Source organism: Falco peregrinus, chromosome 6 (assembly GCF_023634155.1).
Source record: "Falco peregrinus isolate bFalPer1 chromosome 6, bFalPer1.pri, whole genome shotgun sequence".
In the NCBI taxonomy this organism is placed as follows: Eukaryota; Metazoa; Chordata; class Aves; order Falconiformes; family Falconidae; genus Falco; species Falco peregrinus.
The window spans coordinates 56111270-56128610 of record NC_073726.1 but is presented as its reverse complement, the minus strand read 5'-3'; the positions used below and the strand labels follow the sequence as shown (position 1 = coordinate 56128610).

At 37.0% G+C, this 17341-nt stretch overlaps 2 protein-coding genes across 11 annotated transcripts in view; both read right to left on the bottom strand.

The window, feature by feature from the left end:
* ATF7IP (activating transcription factor 7 interacting protein) overlaps positions 1-17341 on the bottom strand; it is a 114034-nt gene that overhangs the window by 12203 nt on the left and 84490 nt on the right. For all 10 annotated transcript variants that reach the window (XM_055807770.1, XM_055807766.1, XM_055807768.1 and 7 more), the window contains one exon: positions 2514-2592. In XM_055807770.1, coding sequence (XP_055663745.1) covers positions 2514-2592 — 79 coding nt within the window. The remainder of the gene's footprint in view (positions 1-2513; positions 2593-17341) is intronic.
* On the bottom strand, positions 8481-17340 carry LOC129784725 (uncharacterized). The gene has a single exon (XM_055807773.1). It carries the CDS (start codon positions 17254-17256, stop codon positions 16123-16125), a length of 1134 nt encoding a protein of 377 aa, XP_055663748.1. The 5' UTR covers positions 17257-17340; the 3' UTR covers positions 8481-16122.

Sequence of the window (17341 nt, the reverse complement as noted above, 5' to 3'; positions counted from 1 at the left end):
ATTTGGCAAAAGGTATAAACATGCACATGATTATGCAAGAACTGTCAGAAGTGCACTCTTCCTCTTTTTAACCTGAATGTTATTATCAGAACATGAATTATTTCCCAAGAAACTTGCTGAAAAATCCTAGAGGTGTTTTTACTGCATGGTGAAATTCAAACTTTTATTGGGGTTTTTAGTCTATACAGCTTATATGAAAGGTACTGACAACTCACACAAACTAATCTGCAAGGCTGCAGACTATTAGAGTCTCACTTCTGCTTTGCGGTGAAAAGACACAGAGGAACTAACCCAGCCTGAAAGTACCCCACTAACCTTCCTCCTAATGAAAGGACAATTTTCTAAAACACGACAACTAAGGAGAAAGAATCTCAGAATATCCCACAGGAGAAAACTGTTAAGATACTGGCTCAAGCCCCTGAAAAAAAGGCAAGAGAAAGAATTAAGTTACCACACTGTAATGCAGCTACAACTCTGCCGTGGCTGCTAGCACTTCTATCTAGAGGAGCATTCTTATAGTTGCCCATGCAACCGAGGTGTTGATCTTTTATGGTCATTGTGAGGTGAAGACATACTTTATACTATCATGGAGGAAAAATCTCTCTGGAAAATGTTATTTTTGACAGAAAAGGATTATCTGAAATACATTACAATACTGTGACATACTACTTTAGAACATATAAATCCATTTAGATCTGTGGGTGTCTTTTACAGAATATTTAGTAGTACTGGGGAGTTTAACCTTACGTGACAAATTTCTACAGTCCAAGTGCAGCCATCTTTTTAAGAACTAACCCTCAGAAGAGATGACAGCTGTAAAATCTTGATTCCCTATGTTATTCTGACACTCAGCTAAAAAATTCGCAGACCATCAAAATCCTGGCTTAAAAGGATCTTTGGTGGTCATGTAATCCAACCTCTTGTTGCAGCTGGACTGTCACCAACTCTAATTCAAATGAGTTCTAGTTTTGCACAGCTGAATCTTAAAAATATTCAAAAGAGGAGTTTCTACCATCCCTCTGTGCTCCACTACCTTCCTACTGTGATTTGCTTTCCCCTCAAGTTCAACTTGAACCTCCTGAACTTGTCATTCACGGCCACTGCCCCTCGATACATCATCTGGCACTGCTGCTCCATCATCTTTATAACTATCCTCCAAGCAGTTGTAGGCTGTTATTCCACTGTCTCTCAGTTTACTCTTTGCCCAACATGCCATGGTCTGTTGATGTCTTCTCACAGGTCATGTACTCCAGGCCCCAAACACCCTGACACCACCTATTGGGCCCTCCCCAGTGCTACCACAATTGTTCTGAATTCAAGGAAGGGGAAACCAAAATTGGACACTGTATTTCATCTGTGGTCCCACTAGCATCAATGTGGGGGGAATACAAACTTAAATTTAAATGAGAACACGCTGTTGTCTCATGATCAATCCAGTGTCCACCATACAACCTCTACTGGCAAAAGAACAGGACTGTCAGCTACCTGAATTGCATCATGCGTCTCTAATACATGTATACCACATGCAGCCCCTACTTTTGCTGGTAATATTACATTTCTTCTTCACTGAAAGAACTGCTACAACATGCCAATACGATTTTTCTACATTTGTGTAATACAAATGCAGAACAAGTGAAGCTATTAAAAATGTATGTGTAGAACATGAATGCACTAGCTAGAGAGCGCTACTGAGGTTCTATAGAGGAATGAAACTTCTTGGTGACTGGACTTCAGAATGCAGCACAGGGGCATGCATTTAGAAACCATGCAGAACTAAAATTTTATCTCTTAATAGAAGAAATATAAAATTTTCAGTTAAGATGACAGCGCAATACATGGTCTTAAGTACAGGCTCATTACTTCTCTGAAATACTGTAATTCTTCGTTAAACCAATGCTAATTATAATAAGACCTGCCCACATTTACACAAGATGTATAAAAAAAAAGTATTCTTTTAAAAGATGAAGTGCATCTGAACTGCCAAAGGATGCAAGAGCACAACTATATTTCATCTTGGCATACAGTCCTAAAGCAAAGAACAGATCAGCATTTGGTATTTAAACGCTTGCACACAAGGTTTTTTTAGTTAAACAAAGGATCAGAAGCTGTAGTAATCTCTTGCCTGAATACCATCTGTAAAATTAAAAGGTCTTTAATTAATCAGTAAACAGAAAAGTGAAATACATCTAGAAGAACTTTCCAAAATATAATAAAGAATTCAAATGTTTCCAGTTATTTCCCAAGCCTAACAGATTTACGCATAGACAGCGACAATGCCTACATTAAGGGAAAGGTAAAAATCTAAATAAACTGTTTTACAGTAAAAAAGCAAGTTAATAATAAATTTTATTTAATGCCTATAAGAATTCTTTAACAGCAATCCTGTTAACTGAAACGCCAAAGAATAAAATACACTAAGCTGAAACAGAATTTTTTTCCTTTCTGTCATTCACAGAATGAGTAATACTTGAAGCTCAATTACCTCTGCAGCTAGCAAAGTATTTTTCACCTACCTTGAGAAGAACCATCATCCTCTTCATCCAGTGTAAGATCAATGACACCTCCTGAATCACTTCCTGTGACCTTCCCGCTCTGAAAGACAAAACTCCTTCATTTTGCAAAAGCAAATCCAGGGGAACACAGGTGGAAAAGGGGTACAAATTGAACATTCAGAAGGACAGGTCTCAGAACTGATACACTTATTAGAAAGGAACCGATGAAATGAGCAGGAGGAGGAAACTTCAGACAAATTTCCCAGGACTTGAAAACGAGGCAATAACCAAATGACTGTATTGCGGTATCAAATATTAGACTACTTTTAGCTTTGTAAGGAGTAAAAAAACCTGATGACCCATAGCATATTGTTATTTTACAGGTAAATAAGTAAAAATTTGGTGTTACAGAGTATCTTTCAATCATGACTCTTAACATTTCATTCCGGTTGTAATCTGTGCTTTCCTCTATAGTAGTACAACCTTTTGGCAGAACAGTCACCAGGACAACAGTATTACTTATCTTGAGACAGCTCAGCCTAAGTGCCTATAAAGAAACTGACTTCACAGTAATGAAGAAAGCAAGCTACACTGGGACCTGTGTCCTTCTAAAACGTGTCATCAAAAGCCATCAAAAAACTCTCTAGCTCTTCAAAGAATTGTCATCCCTCATCATAAGTTTTAGCATTCTATTATTCTATGTTTGTAACCGTCTCTTTAGAGAGGATATAGGGATCGTTCAAGCTATTGAGAGGACTAAATGTTATAAAACACCCCTAGAGTACCATCAAACATCTTCTGAATCAACTGCTGTCTCTTGGCTGTTCAGACTGGAGGGACCAACATTTTCCTTTAGGTGATGGAAAAAATACTGGGGGAGGTCCTATATATTTCTGGGCTTTTAAATGTACTTTCCAGAAAAAAGATCCTGAATTATGTCACCTTCTAGTTCCTTAAGCTTCCTGCAAAAATTAGGGTTTTTCTGGTTTTGTAGAAGAGATGATAATTCATTGTTGAACTGAACTGCTACCAATTTATGGATTAGAGTAAATCAGGTTCCTTAGGACAAATAAAAGGTTGAAAGCCAATCTAATTATCACATCTCTTAACAACTAACATGGAAAAAAGCATAATAGTTACCAGCTCCACATGCCTTGTACAAATGCCAATATGATAAAACCTAGGAAGATTACATGTTTCTCTGTGCAGTCACATGGGGACAGATGCAAAAAGCCTAAGCACTAAGACTGTCTGCTCTATGACCTTTCATTTGGGTAAAACTAAGCCTTTAAGGAGGTCCTAAAGACAATTCTCACACAGGCAAGGTTTTGAGGAGAAGAAAAAAAGATACGTGATTACTAAATGCAAACAAAAGCTGTCTCCAAATTATCAGTCACTGAATGTGGAATGCCTGACACGACTGATATCCTCATTATGCATTATTACAACCTGATTTCTTCTTGCCTTAAGTCCTGATGCTGCCACTGATGAAATTCTGCTATTAACCTACATGATACACAATTTCAGTAAGAAATATCTAACTACTTATGTTCACAGGCAATAGAAGAGACCTCTATAAGGACTCTATCTTTGCTATACAGAGAAACATCTTTCAGATTTGTTAATCATGGAATTCTGTTGAGCGATTTCTATTTAAAACTTTCCAGCTTCAGTTTTCTTAGTATGATGAGCTGATTTACCCACTTGAAGCTTAAGATAAAAGGCCCAATCAAATAATCAATGATTACTTGATTAGCATGAAGTCAAGAGGAATATCATTCCAATTTGATAATCTTCCCAGTCAACAATGTGTATTTTGAAATATGGTGCGCTTTGCCAGCAGAAAGCGGATTGAAAAATGGAGGGGGAGATTTATAAAGAACTGGAAAAAGAAAAAACACTAAGCTATTCATTTATCCCCACTATAAAATACATTAATCTGAGTATAATTTCCTTTCAATTCTTCCTCTGCAGGGACATCTAAATCCTTAGAAAAATACTCTGTATGAAAGCTAACTGTTTTGAATCCCTACTTAACTACACCAGTTGAGAAAGTTCATTGAACTTCCAAGTCAGCAAGTGTCACTGCATGCATTTTTTTACTTTGGTGTGCCTGGAAGGCCAAAATCTTGAGTTAAAACAGGCAACTATGAAACGATACATCAAATCAGCCAACAAGGTCTCATACCTGCACTTCTCAGGAGTGAAGACCAACCTGTAGTTAGCCACACTAATCAATGTTTTCTACTAAACAACCCTGGTAGCAATCTCCTCAACAGGAACTATCTGTAAGTAGTGAGGTTCTTTCCACAGCCCACACTAGAAGTTGCAGATCTGTAGGGCAGCGTCTTGAGTGGTGCTCTGTGGTACATCCCCCAGTCCTGGTTCCAGGGCACACACTCCAGCTAGTCCAAGAAGATGTGGTACTCCACACACAGCACACCCTGAAGTCCTGACTCCCCAGCCTACCCAGCCAGATCCCGCTAGTTCACCAACCATGCATCTCCCTTGAATGAAATTTAGGAGTACAGGAAAATTTTAAGGGAACTGGAAACACTGAAAACGCTGCACCTTGTGTTTCCTAGCTAGGGGTGTGTGGTGTAGGTAGAGTATCCCCCATACAGAACAGACTGCTCATTATGCCTGCCATAAAGGTCAGGATTTTGACTATTCAGAGCATCCACCTATGTTCAACAGGAGGGGGAGTATCCATTGCTATATCCTGTGGTGTTGACACATAGTTTTCAGGTACTTGTACGTATCTGAAATCCAGGAAAGAAAAGAAGATTCAGGAAGAACTGGGAATCAGGTATTAGAAGACTGGTCCATACTACTTTCTCATGGTGAAATTAAGCATCTCCGTGATTTGAGACAGCAGCTTTATCTCCCAGTCCCAGGTGTTTCTGGACCACCTGAATGGTTAAGACCTACAAATGGAACCATTTGGAATTATCCCTTCCAAAAGCAAGTAATATATGGTTTTCAGAAAATCCTGTGCCCAACTCATAAAGAAAATAAAAACACTCCTTTTGAGTATCATGACTATGTTATTCAGAAATTCAGGAGTATTTCAAAGGACTTGTGAAAACTCCAGTTTACAACAGAGCTATGTTTGAGGAAAGGCCAGACAGAAACAACTGCTATTGCTTTTGTAAACAGAAGGTAATGGGATTCTGAGGAGGAGATTGCCATGTCACACATCAGAAGAGAAGATTCAGATGTGTTGCTCTGAGCAAAATTAGAAACCAGCTTAAGAAGACTTGAGCCCTGGTAAAGGCAAAGGGAAGCCTGACGTTGGACTTTCAGTCATGTATGAACAACAGTCACATTTATGTCAAAAATTGAAATATAAGAACAAGTTTTTCAGCTCCTAATATCAGATTTCAGCAAGCATCTGGGCAGAAACAGGTAACGGAGGAAAGCAAAGTCAAGGCATTCTGATCTGCTATCAGTTTTCAGCTTTCTCCAAACACAGGAAGCCAACAGCCTGAACCTGCTTCAGCTGATCTCTGCTGAAGAGCAAGATGATGCAATCGTAACATTTTCATCAGCATAGTCACGCTACTGAAATAAAACCATTTAATGAGAACCCAAAACATGCCTGGCGATTTCATTCACATATTGCCTAGCAAGTCTGAGAAACAGAAGACTCAGTCACCTTAGAATATCATATAAGCTGGAACAGACACAAAATATCCACAGCAATATAAAGGGATCTCTATTTAAAGATCACAGTTGCAAAAAAACCCCGTAAGCCCCAAAACCACCTTTTCATCATTTTTCAGAACCAGAGCACCAGTGTCCAGTAAGAGCAGAAGTAGCACTTAAATCTGATTATTTACAACAGCATCTAGGTAATTCCCGTAATCAAACAGAAGAAAGTTTATATTGAGATTTAAAAGAAATACAAACTGCCAAACTCCCTTTTCCATCCTCCTTAACTGCTCACATATCTGAACGTATATGCCTTTAAATTCCAAGTAAGCAGAAATCCTCCAAAATATTGTCATTCACACTGCCATTTTGGACCTCTTTTGTCCATAGCTGATGAGGTAACTTTGTGCAACCTGGAAGGAGCAACATCATGAACTGAACCATTTAGTTAACCACAACTGTACCTGAGCTGCCTTATTTCACATCTTTCTCTGCTTTCACACAGCAGCCAGCAGTGTAACAACCTTAACACAAAACAATGCAACAACAATAAAAATATTTAAAATGGAATAAAAACCCTAAACCTACCAAATACTGCTCTGAAATATCACACTTTTAAAGATAAACACACACAAAAATTTTTTAGGAAGAAAGCAAGAAAAATACAAGACTTCATCTTTTCCTGACTTCCTAATTTTAATACAGCCACATCTTTATTCTTCATCTTGTTGGTGAACTTCCATTTGTAATTAATATGTTCTGCATAAAAACAATGTGTGCTGTTACTGGACATTTCATACTAAAATCTAATGTAGATCCAGCTCTGGAAGATGTATTCCAACTTGGTGTTGAAAGGCAAAACACTAGCTGAAGTAGGGGAAAGAAGAATGGAATGTATGATTAAGAGCAGAAACAAATGTGGGAACAGGAAGCAGGGGAAGGAAAAAAGGCAGCAGGGGAAAAGCAAATTACAGCTAAATGGGCACCAGCATACATATGGAAGGATGGTGTAAGTACTGTAATGCTGCTCTGCTACTCTCACCCGGCACTGCACATTTTTCCTCAAACAGCCAGCCAAGGAGAAGATGGTTTGCATTTACAATCTTGATCTGTTTTGAGAAGTTTGTTCTTAAAGAAAATCCTGAAAGATCTTGAAGAAAAACTGCAGGCCCTCTGCCCCAGCTTCTTCAGTTTGCAAAGTAATGTTTGCACCTACCACATTTACCAATATGTAACTATCCCTGGGCTCTGTCTGTATGCCAAATGCCCCAGGCAAGCATCTCACTTGGCAAGTGTGAAGGAAACATACTTTAATGCCAAGCATGTAACTTGTGAAAACAGTGACTAAAAGATCCTACAACAGGGGCAAAACCAAAAAAGTAAATCCTCATCCCTTTCAAATATCTGAAGTGAAACCTGCTAAGTCCTGAAACAGAGGCCAAGTCATAACATCTTCTAAACACCACTTAATCAATCAGACTGTAAACTGCTTTATAGTGCATATGGAAGATAAAATAATGAAAAGTATGTTTGATGCAATTATTCATATTTGTGCATTTTTCTCACTTAAATTAGTATTAGAAATTGGTATTTCTGCGTGTTCTAGTAGTTGCAACATTTTTGCTGAAAAGTGACATATAGTACTGATTCTTCTCAGTAATATTTTCAGATTTTTTTTAACCATGAAAACTACTAGAAACAGACTTTGTTTGATTTTTGTACATAAAATCTCTATTCATATTACAGTAATTATGCTTCAGTTCCGGGCTTTTTACAAAAGATTGGTAAAAATGACCTATACTCGGAATTTCATGCATTTTCTACTGCACATATTGTAACAACATAACAGCTGCTTTCTTCCAATCCCAACCACTAAAGTCTTTTTAACAATTAAAGAAAGTGCTGAGAAATAGATGCACTGACAAGTAAGATATACTTATGGGAAGAAGTGCTAGGAAAAATCAGCAATAATACATTTTCCCTTGAGGAAGAAAAGAATGGTACAGTGACTTTCTAGAACCAATGCCATACGGGTATTAGAGAAATTTAAAAAAGAAGTGTAATAGAAAAAAGTTCTTAGAGGTAATAAAAATCCTGGAACTTGTTAAAAGTGCATAAACACAGTGAACAGTGTCACCTGAATCTGAAGTCACAGTGAAGATTTGCAGTAAAACTAATGTAAAGGCTTTATAATTAAGAATGAACTTTCTTCTTTTGGAAGACTGTCATTATGTCCCATATGTCACTGACTTCAGTATCTAACAATTATTCTACACACTAGTCAACATTAAATTAATAAAAGAAAAACCAGAAAGGAATCAGCCTCTTAATAAAATAAAGAGCTGTCTCTGGTGTTGAAGTGACTCTGAAGCAGTTTACTCGTCTGCCTCTGGGAAAGTAGGGAGATTGAGACCAGCTACTATCTTTTTATGTTTTTCCATGCACTGAGACCATTTTACACTGTTGTAAAACACCCTGTAGCAGAGAAAGAATATCATCTTAGTTTTGCTATCAAGCAATGTTTTCAGATCAGCACTGCTGCGATTAGGTTGATGTATAATTTGTAATTTTGAAAAGAAAGAAAAAAGGGTTGGGGATGATGGGAGGAAAAAAAGCTAGTCCAATTCCATGAGGAAAACAAATACAAGCAAAGAGACTGAATTTAAAGGCCAAAGCACATACAGTAGACATCATGTTGAGAAAAGGAGGTCTCTCCCACTGTAACTAAAATTTTGAAATTTCACACAGGAAGCAGTAGTTACATCACCACAGCATATACATGTCAACGGCAAACTACTGAACAAAATCGGGAAGGAAATCTCTAAAACTCAAACTGAACAGCAAATGTTACCTGTTACATCATTTTGTGTAACAGCACACATACACCAACACGCACATGTATTCTACAACATGAAAAACCAAAAGGTGTATGTCGGTATTTTGGAGAAAGTTCTGAGTATGCTCTTCTCTATTCATATATAATACATACAATTAAAAAAAAGGTTTTGGTATTATATAACGCCATGGTTCAGTTCATCACATAGAGATAGCAATGCTATTCATTGTAATGCCACCTGCTTTTCAAAAAGGCAAATTTCAGTATGTAGAAGTGACAAATGAAGTGTGTGTGGGAAAATGCAACAAAAAATACAGTGCAAAATAAAAATTAATTCCTGGGTAGTAAAGATCAAAATTCTGAAGATCATGTGTGGTACAATGACACAGTGCAGACAATTTTATTATTAACAGTTTCTACAGTATCAAAACAGAAACAATTCTGGGGGTTGTAAAACAAGACAGTCCATGAAGGATCACACCACCACAATCATACATGACGCACCAAGGCGTTATATAATAGCAAAATTGATCTCAAATTATGGAAAGCAATGTTAAAAAAATGTTCTGGGAATGGGGTGTGTTTGGGGAGGGTAGTGATATTGTGTTTGTATGCATAATTATAAGGCCCATATTATGTTTTTAGTCACCCATACACAGAACTACAAATTTCAAGCAGTCTAAGCAGCTATGGAAAAATTTTTTTTAAACACATTTTTGAGTATATTCCAGTCATTAACTGCCTTAATGTCAGACTTATCACTCCTCAACAGTTATTTTTTTTCCAATGCAGTAACTCCCACAGAACTGAAATAATTATCCCAGCCTTGAAAAGCTGTCATGAAAATTTATTTGAACACGTACCAAATGTATTTGCCATGTCTTACCATGATAAAAATGAAAACATTAATGCAATAAAGTTAGAGGTTTACCAAGATCATAGTTTGCACAAGCAAAATTTCACAGGGCTGCAATATATGTTTTGCTAACTGTGTGATTGCATACTTGTATTACACTCAAACACTATTAACAGACATTTTACGTATTGCATTTACAAGATTGCTCTGTTCCACTTATCCTTAACTGGTACTGTGCAACACTTCCTACAGAACAAGAACAATACAAGCATGGGGAAAAAAAAAAGAATAACCAGTCTTAGTAATCCCTATGTATTATATACCCTCTCACTACTTTAGTACAAAGAGTAGATATTGGCTCTGCTACCCCTATTAGTAAGATTCATAAATTCAGAAGTCTATCAAGAGATTCGTGTTTAGGCTCCACCAATCATAATTCCAACTAAAAGCTATAAAGGAACATGATAAAATGCCTGAAGTATTTATCTACTGCTGTGATTTTGGTTTTCCTCAAACAGCTGAAAGGGTATATAATAAACATACATACATGCATGCACACACATGTACATCTACTGGTTTTTACTCTTAAGGTGAGACATATACCTTGTTTCCCCAAAGCCCACTGACAGTTTCCCAACAGTATTATGTGGGATGTCCATCTTGGATGATGGAAGATCACCTTATTAATCAGCAAATATATTTATATCCCTTTCCTAATTAGTTTAATGTAGCTTTTAAAAGCTATTATCCACATCTGGTGTTATGACATCATCAGTTAGATTGTTTTAGTATTCCTTTCCAATTTTTTGCTCCAAATGACAAATTGAAGCCTACAAAACACAAGTATATTTACTTACAGAAAGCTGCTCATAGTAACTGGAAGTGGTTTAGGTAACATAGATAAGCTCTCGGGGACAGCCAAATCACTTTAGAAGTCATACAAGAATGGATTCACTTGAATTTTGTTCCTTACAACAACTACCCAATTCAGCTATGTGATGTCCTGTTGGGAATTCTTCAGATTATTATTATTTTTTTTTAATTTATCTTTTAAACTGTCCTCCTGCTAACATCTTTGTAATTTAGATTTACAATTAGTCTCAGGCAAAGGTTCCACCTCACGGATGACAGCTAGTTACATTTTAAACAGCACAAACATAACCCCAGGGTCAGAGACAAAAATCAAGTAGCCCATTTTACATATATAATTATGCATGTTTATTTTCAGTGACAAAACCATGAAATGCAAGGAAACATATTAATCAAGAATGCTTCAACAACATAGACTTAATAGCTGCTTATAAATTGTAGGCTGACATACCCACTTTGTTCACATTGTTTCCCAACAGACAGTCACAAAGTTTATTACACATTACAAAGCAAAGGGATAGGAGTTATAAGTGTACTTGATTAACATTTTACCAGACGAATTTCCAAGTCAGCAAAATAGCTTCAATTAAACTGTAGTTCAACCAAACAAATCAAGGCATGTCAGAAAATGAGAAATGGATACAACACTGGTGGATTTACTTTTTTTTTAAAAAATAAACTAGTATTAGCTGAAAAGGCAAAATGCACAGATGAAATTTAGACTGAAAAAAGATTTACTCTGTAAGAGCATAAGGCGCACCTGGAGTGGGGAACAGGGAAAAAAATACTATTCACCTGACCTGGTGTTTTAGTAAATATAATGTAATCACTCTTGAACAGATTGACTTTATGCCAGCCATTTTTAACACATCCAACCCCATTCAAATGTGTTCAGTTATTTTATGTCACAACGTAATAAAAATTGCTTTCATAGAGTCTCTCGGTATACCATAGCTATATTTATATATCATATATAATATATATATAGATCCTGTATCTATAACTGGGATTCATAATAAAATACTTAAAAACCATTCTAAAGATCTGTTATATAATTAAAAACACCTTTGCTTCTGTAACAGTAATATTTACCCCAACACATTAAAAGTCCTTGTCATGTCTTCAGAAATGCAATTCTAGGACCCGAGGCACTGGAATGGCTATTGGTAAAATGACTGGGATTGAATAATAAACCTTAAATTTCTGTGTATGCAGAAAAAAGCTGAAGTTGAGAGACTAACACAAACATAGTAAGATGTCCCCTCCTGCATCCCTGTGGCCATTCCTTCTGGAGCAAGAAGCAGAGGAAGGCTGGAAAAGGAGAAGCAGTCATACAGCAAAATCATATGTCCAAGCTGCTTACTGAAAACTTTGAGTATACTGATCTAAACAATATACAACTATTTAGAAGCTGTATAGTTCAGGATAACCCAAGAGATGTACCAGACTAAAATCACAACAAAACCAAGACAACATTAAGTTTCAAAGCAATCTTCCAGTGCCTTCAGTTACTTGACACCGTGCACAATGGAGCTCTTCAGGGTCACAGAGAAGGTGCACATAGTATAAAACATTTACCCTTCTAGATCTCCCACACTGTAGATCACAGTACCTTATGGTGGGGATGAATTACTTAAATAGCAATAAAAGAATAAAAAAAATAATTAACATACCATAAGATACTGTGCCAACTTCATAAAAATAAAAAGTAATTAGGGTACTCCTTGAAGTAAAAGCAGAGATTTCCAAACTTACCAGGAAAAAGCACAGAAAATACAAGTTCTAGATTTACAGCACCAATATCAAAGCTTCACTATGAAAATTAGATGCCAAGCTAAACATATGGTTGTATTATATTAGGTTCCAGTCATTCCCCACTGTTTTCAGAGTAATCTCCATCAAGAGAAATGGAATTTAATCAATGTATGGTAGTGATTAATGAAAAAATTAGTTTAGTTGACTTAGTTAAGGCTAAGTACTGGTGGTTGGGTTTTTTCTCCCCAACTGAAATGGACTATTTTAGGAAAAGATCTAAACAGAAAAATCAAAAGTGACAGATGATAGATTTCTTTCAAAGTGTATTTGTTTTATTCAGATTTTTGAAGTGAATTTTAAATGATTAACAAGTTTGTGTTAAGTTTACAGCTTAAATCTAAATTGAAGTTTAGACAAACAGTTTGTCTTAACTGTTTAACCAACTTAACCTGCTGGTTCACCAACATGCCTTACCTATAGTGGAAAGAGGAAAAAAAAACAAAACCACACTCAGAAACTCAGTTATCCTGCTGTTTGAAGTTCTCTGCTTATACTGCCACTAAGGAGTCCAACTCATGTCCATTTTGGTAGAATTCATAATATTCATACAGCATAACGTGTACTGCAATGAACAGGACTGACTTGAAATCTTATTTCACAGTTTAAAAAATAAAAAAAAAAAAGAAAAAAAGGAGGAAAAAAAGGGCAAAAGACCCCCTGCTCCCCATATTACTGTACACATAACCAAAGCTGACTTTACAAAAGCAGCAAAACACCCATTCTGCTTGCCTGCTTCAGCACTTCTAGAAAGAAAATACGTGTAGGAAAGAGTCATTTAACACTTTGGGTGGGAGTGGGAACAGGAGAAAGATTTTTTGGTTCTGGAAGGTTAGAAATATGTTCTATTGATTACAATTAATCAGATATTAGCAGAAAGCTTAGTGAACACTGACTCCAGCTCCTGTGAAGCAGTAACACTTCCAGCCCACACCAGGAATGCTTTTTTCTCATTTTCAAAAAAAAATGTCTCCCATACAAAAATAATTAGGTAGTAATACTGCAGTCAGTAGCTTTGAAGTATCAGGTTCAAAATGAAGGTGAAGGTTGTAAGAGAACATTGTATAAATGGTGCCAATAGAATTAGAATTTAACAAATGAGAAGCCAAAAATACCCTATCATGAGCCAACAGAATGAAATTCAAGTTAAAAGCCAAATGATAATTAAAAAGCATCAGGGACATGCCCAGATTGGCCAAAAGAGTCCTTTTTTCCATTTAAATCACCAACTAGATTTGCATTAAGGAATGAAACAATTAGCAATATGCTATTGCACTAAGTCACCTAGATGCAGTTGGGACCACAGCAGGGCATGCTCTGGTCCCAAATATGCAGCAAGAGGCAACAAAATAGAATCATCTTCTGGCAAAATACTTTTCTTGTTTCTGCAGGATAAATATTCAATGCCAGTATGCCTGAACAAGCAATCACCTGAGATGAAGACGGGAATATTTTGTGGAGTTTGGAATAAATCTCTTCAAATGAGAAATTAAATTTGCCAGTCTGGCTGAATTCTGAATTCTATAAATCCTGAAATTTGGAAAACTACATTACTTTAAAATATCCTAGAATAAGTTACTGCATAGTTCTCCTGTATTTTGAGAACTTCTGCCCTTTGTTTTTTTCAATTTTTCTTCTTTATAGCTGTTAGAAAGAATTACTTTCTTTACCATTTCCATTTGATTTACTCTAGGCTTGACAAAGTGATAATCCTGGATCCATGATTTCCTTCCTGTAGTCATCAATGTTGTAATTTAATGCTGCAACTAAGAAATTACAGGATTGTGCAGAAGTAATTTTTATATTAACAATTCTATCTATCAACTACCTCAATCATCATATCAGCAAATAAAAACCTGTAAACACAATATGTACGATGATTATAGCACTTTCAAATCCTTTTAATCGTTAACATGATTCATCAAAAAATGGAACACTGTGCTCGTCTCACACTTTGGAAAATTGATGCAGTAAGTATGAATAACCTACCCAAGGCCACAAAGGTAAACATTATCAGCCAAGATCAAAACTAAAGTTCAGGCATCAAGTCCTCTGTTCAGACTATAACAAAGTGATAAATCTCATTCATTATTTGAAAGCCTTTCCCAGCAAGGAAGTCCTCCACAGAATTAAAGAGTTTATCACCATCCACTTTTTATTTCAGCTGGGATTTTTCTCTATTTTGTCCACTGCTGAGCAACATGAACACTTCCAGTGAAGTCCTTAGTGTGACAAACTGTGTGTGTGGACATGTGTGTACACACACATGCACACAGATTTCAAAAAGACAAAGCCATTCTTATTTTTTTGTAATTAATATAATGGAAAACAGGTTTAAATACTACACTCTTTCTTCTTCCAAAGTGGACCTACCATAATTTGTGATTTGATGACCAGTTTTCCATTTTTACTTACAGGAAGATACTAGATTTGTCAGAATCTGACAAAAATTATGGCACAGAATAGCAGACAAACTAGTTTTTTTTTTTTTCATTAAAGAACCTTTAAAACTACAGCCTCATTTCTCTGACAAAATTCACATCCACTATCCTGAGAAATTCTGATCTGTAAAAATCTCCTATGGAAAATGTAGTGATAGGATCAGTTTACTACAGGGAACTAATCTGAAGAAGTTAAAGCTCAAAATATTTGGATCGGGTTTGGTGTGGAAGAACAGGATGTGCTGCTTGTGAATCATACTATACTGACAAAGACTATACTGCAAAGACAATGTGAAATGTAATGGAAAGGGTAGGTGAGAGGAAATACAAAAAAATCCTCTCACAAGCTAAGAACATACAGAGACAACACTTCAACTCTAATTACTTGCCATTTAAGCAACAAACCTGTCCTCAACTCTTTTGAGAACGTTTTCCCCATTTTGTGCACAACTGGAGATCCCAATTTTAATATAATTTGTATCAACTAGTGCCTTTGGAGAACAGAATGACTAAAATCTTAGCCAGAAATATTAGATAGGAAAAGGAAAGACCTGCAATAAAAATTTGTAGCTCACAGAAAGAATCAATTTAGAAGAACGTTTGAGAAAAACAACCAAACAAAAAAAGGCACAATTCTCTGGTAGGTCCGATAATAATTTGAACAGAGAGGGTGACAGCAGTCAAGCAATTCCAGGTGTTTTCATGCATATGTATGTATTTGTAGTGTATCTGCGTATTTCATTCAGCTTCTACTTTCTCCGTGCTCTTTAGTAATCAAGTATTTGATTTGTAGGATGCTACATTAGTGCCAGCAGGCACAGAATGTTATAATAAACACACTCTTCACAAAATATAAAAGCCATGCACTCAGTGAAGAAAGCATAGCTCTTCAGCTAAGTGGAAATCAATATCTTTCTTTAATTTTTTTTAAAATAGCTCTGCACAGCCACTTGGAGAGTCCCAGCTGCCACAGTGTCATACAAACTCCAAGCCCTACTCTGTTTAAGTTTCTGTTCCATAGCTCACTTCAGGAGTGTGAACAGGATACTTCTTGCTGAACTAGACCATTAAGAAATTTTCTTAGTAGACCAAGTGAAAAAACAAATCTGTTAATTTTTCCATTTTAGCAATTCATTTGAAATCAGTTCCATTACAGAAGCATCAGGTCATTGGTTCCTGTTTTATCACACGCTTTATAAAGACAGGTTCATTACAACAGCCTTGAAGGGGACTGGCAGTTAGGCTCCCACTGGCCGTGCTCTTGGGGATAAACACCTTGGAACTGTGGTTCACCGGGACAGGGCTTTTGAAATTCAGAGCTGGGTGTCCCTCAGGGACTAAAGTCACACAATTAGTGCCAGGTGGCACCACAGATTTCTTAGGGAATAAAATTTTGCTTTGTTCTAGAACAACATGGTTTATAGAAGAGGTGGAGGCACCAGATAGTGATTCTTTTATCACTTCATTTGGGATCTTGCTATATAGGTAATTGGGGGTGTTATTCTCCATTGTATCTGACCAAGCCCTGTAGCGTACTTCTGCAGCTCCCCAGTAGTGTCTAATAGCAGACTCGGAGCGATGGCCTGTCACTGCCATTATTTCTCTAGGCCCCAGTCCTGCTTCACACAGTAGCTGGATGGTGGTAGTTCGGAGAGAATGATTGGTGTATCGTTGAGAGAGCCTGGCTGCCACACTTATCCTGGGCATCATGGTACCTAAGTAGTTCACACCCATCGGTTCTCTTTTGTACCAGACAGGCTGTTCTTGCATTTGCTCTGACGTTAGCTTTAAAGGATGCAGGTAAAAGGCAGGGGGCTCCGGAGGCAACTTAGACAAATAAAGCTCCAGGGATAAAACAGGACAGTTTGGGTCCCCTGGCATATCATACATTTTACCCATTTTATGAGGATCTTCTCCATTTTTTCCTTTGCCAGGATACCTAAACATAGCATATCGACGCCCATTCTTGTCCTTCTCAACAACAAAAGCATCTGGAGCCAGATCTCTTAAAATTTCCCTCCCTCGTTTGGCAAAATGCAACTGCAAATCAAACCACACCTTGTTGACGAGCGCCAGTGGACTGTGCAATCCCAGCACACCAGACTGTTTAATCTTACGTAAGTCCTCAGCAGCTATAGGAGGATGGTGGTGAGTCTCATCCTTTCCCTGCATGCGTAGCATCTTCAGCACGCTCACAAATACCATGTTTGCACTAGCAAACTCTTTGTCCTTCATTAAGCAAATCTGACGATTATAAGGTGGCATTTTGAGATGCCGGTTTAAGCCAGCACGCATGGACTTGTAGCTTGCCACACTGTAGGTATTCCCATCATGATTCCTTATTGTATAATAAAACTCTCTTAAGATATCATTGAGTTCA

What these genes read in the sequence shown, in the direction of transcription:
- LOC129784725 (XM_055807773.1), bottom strand. Translation starts at nt 17,256, where the DNA reads ATGCGTGCTGGCTTAAACCGGCATCTCAAAATGCCACCTTATAATCGT.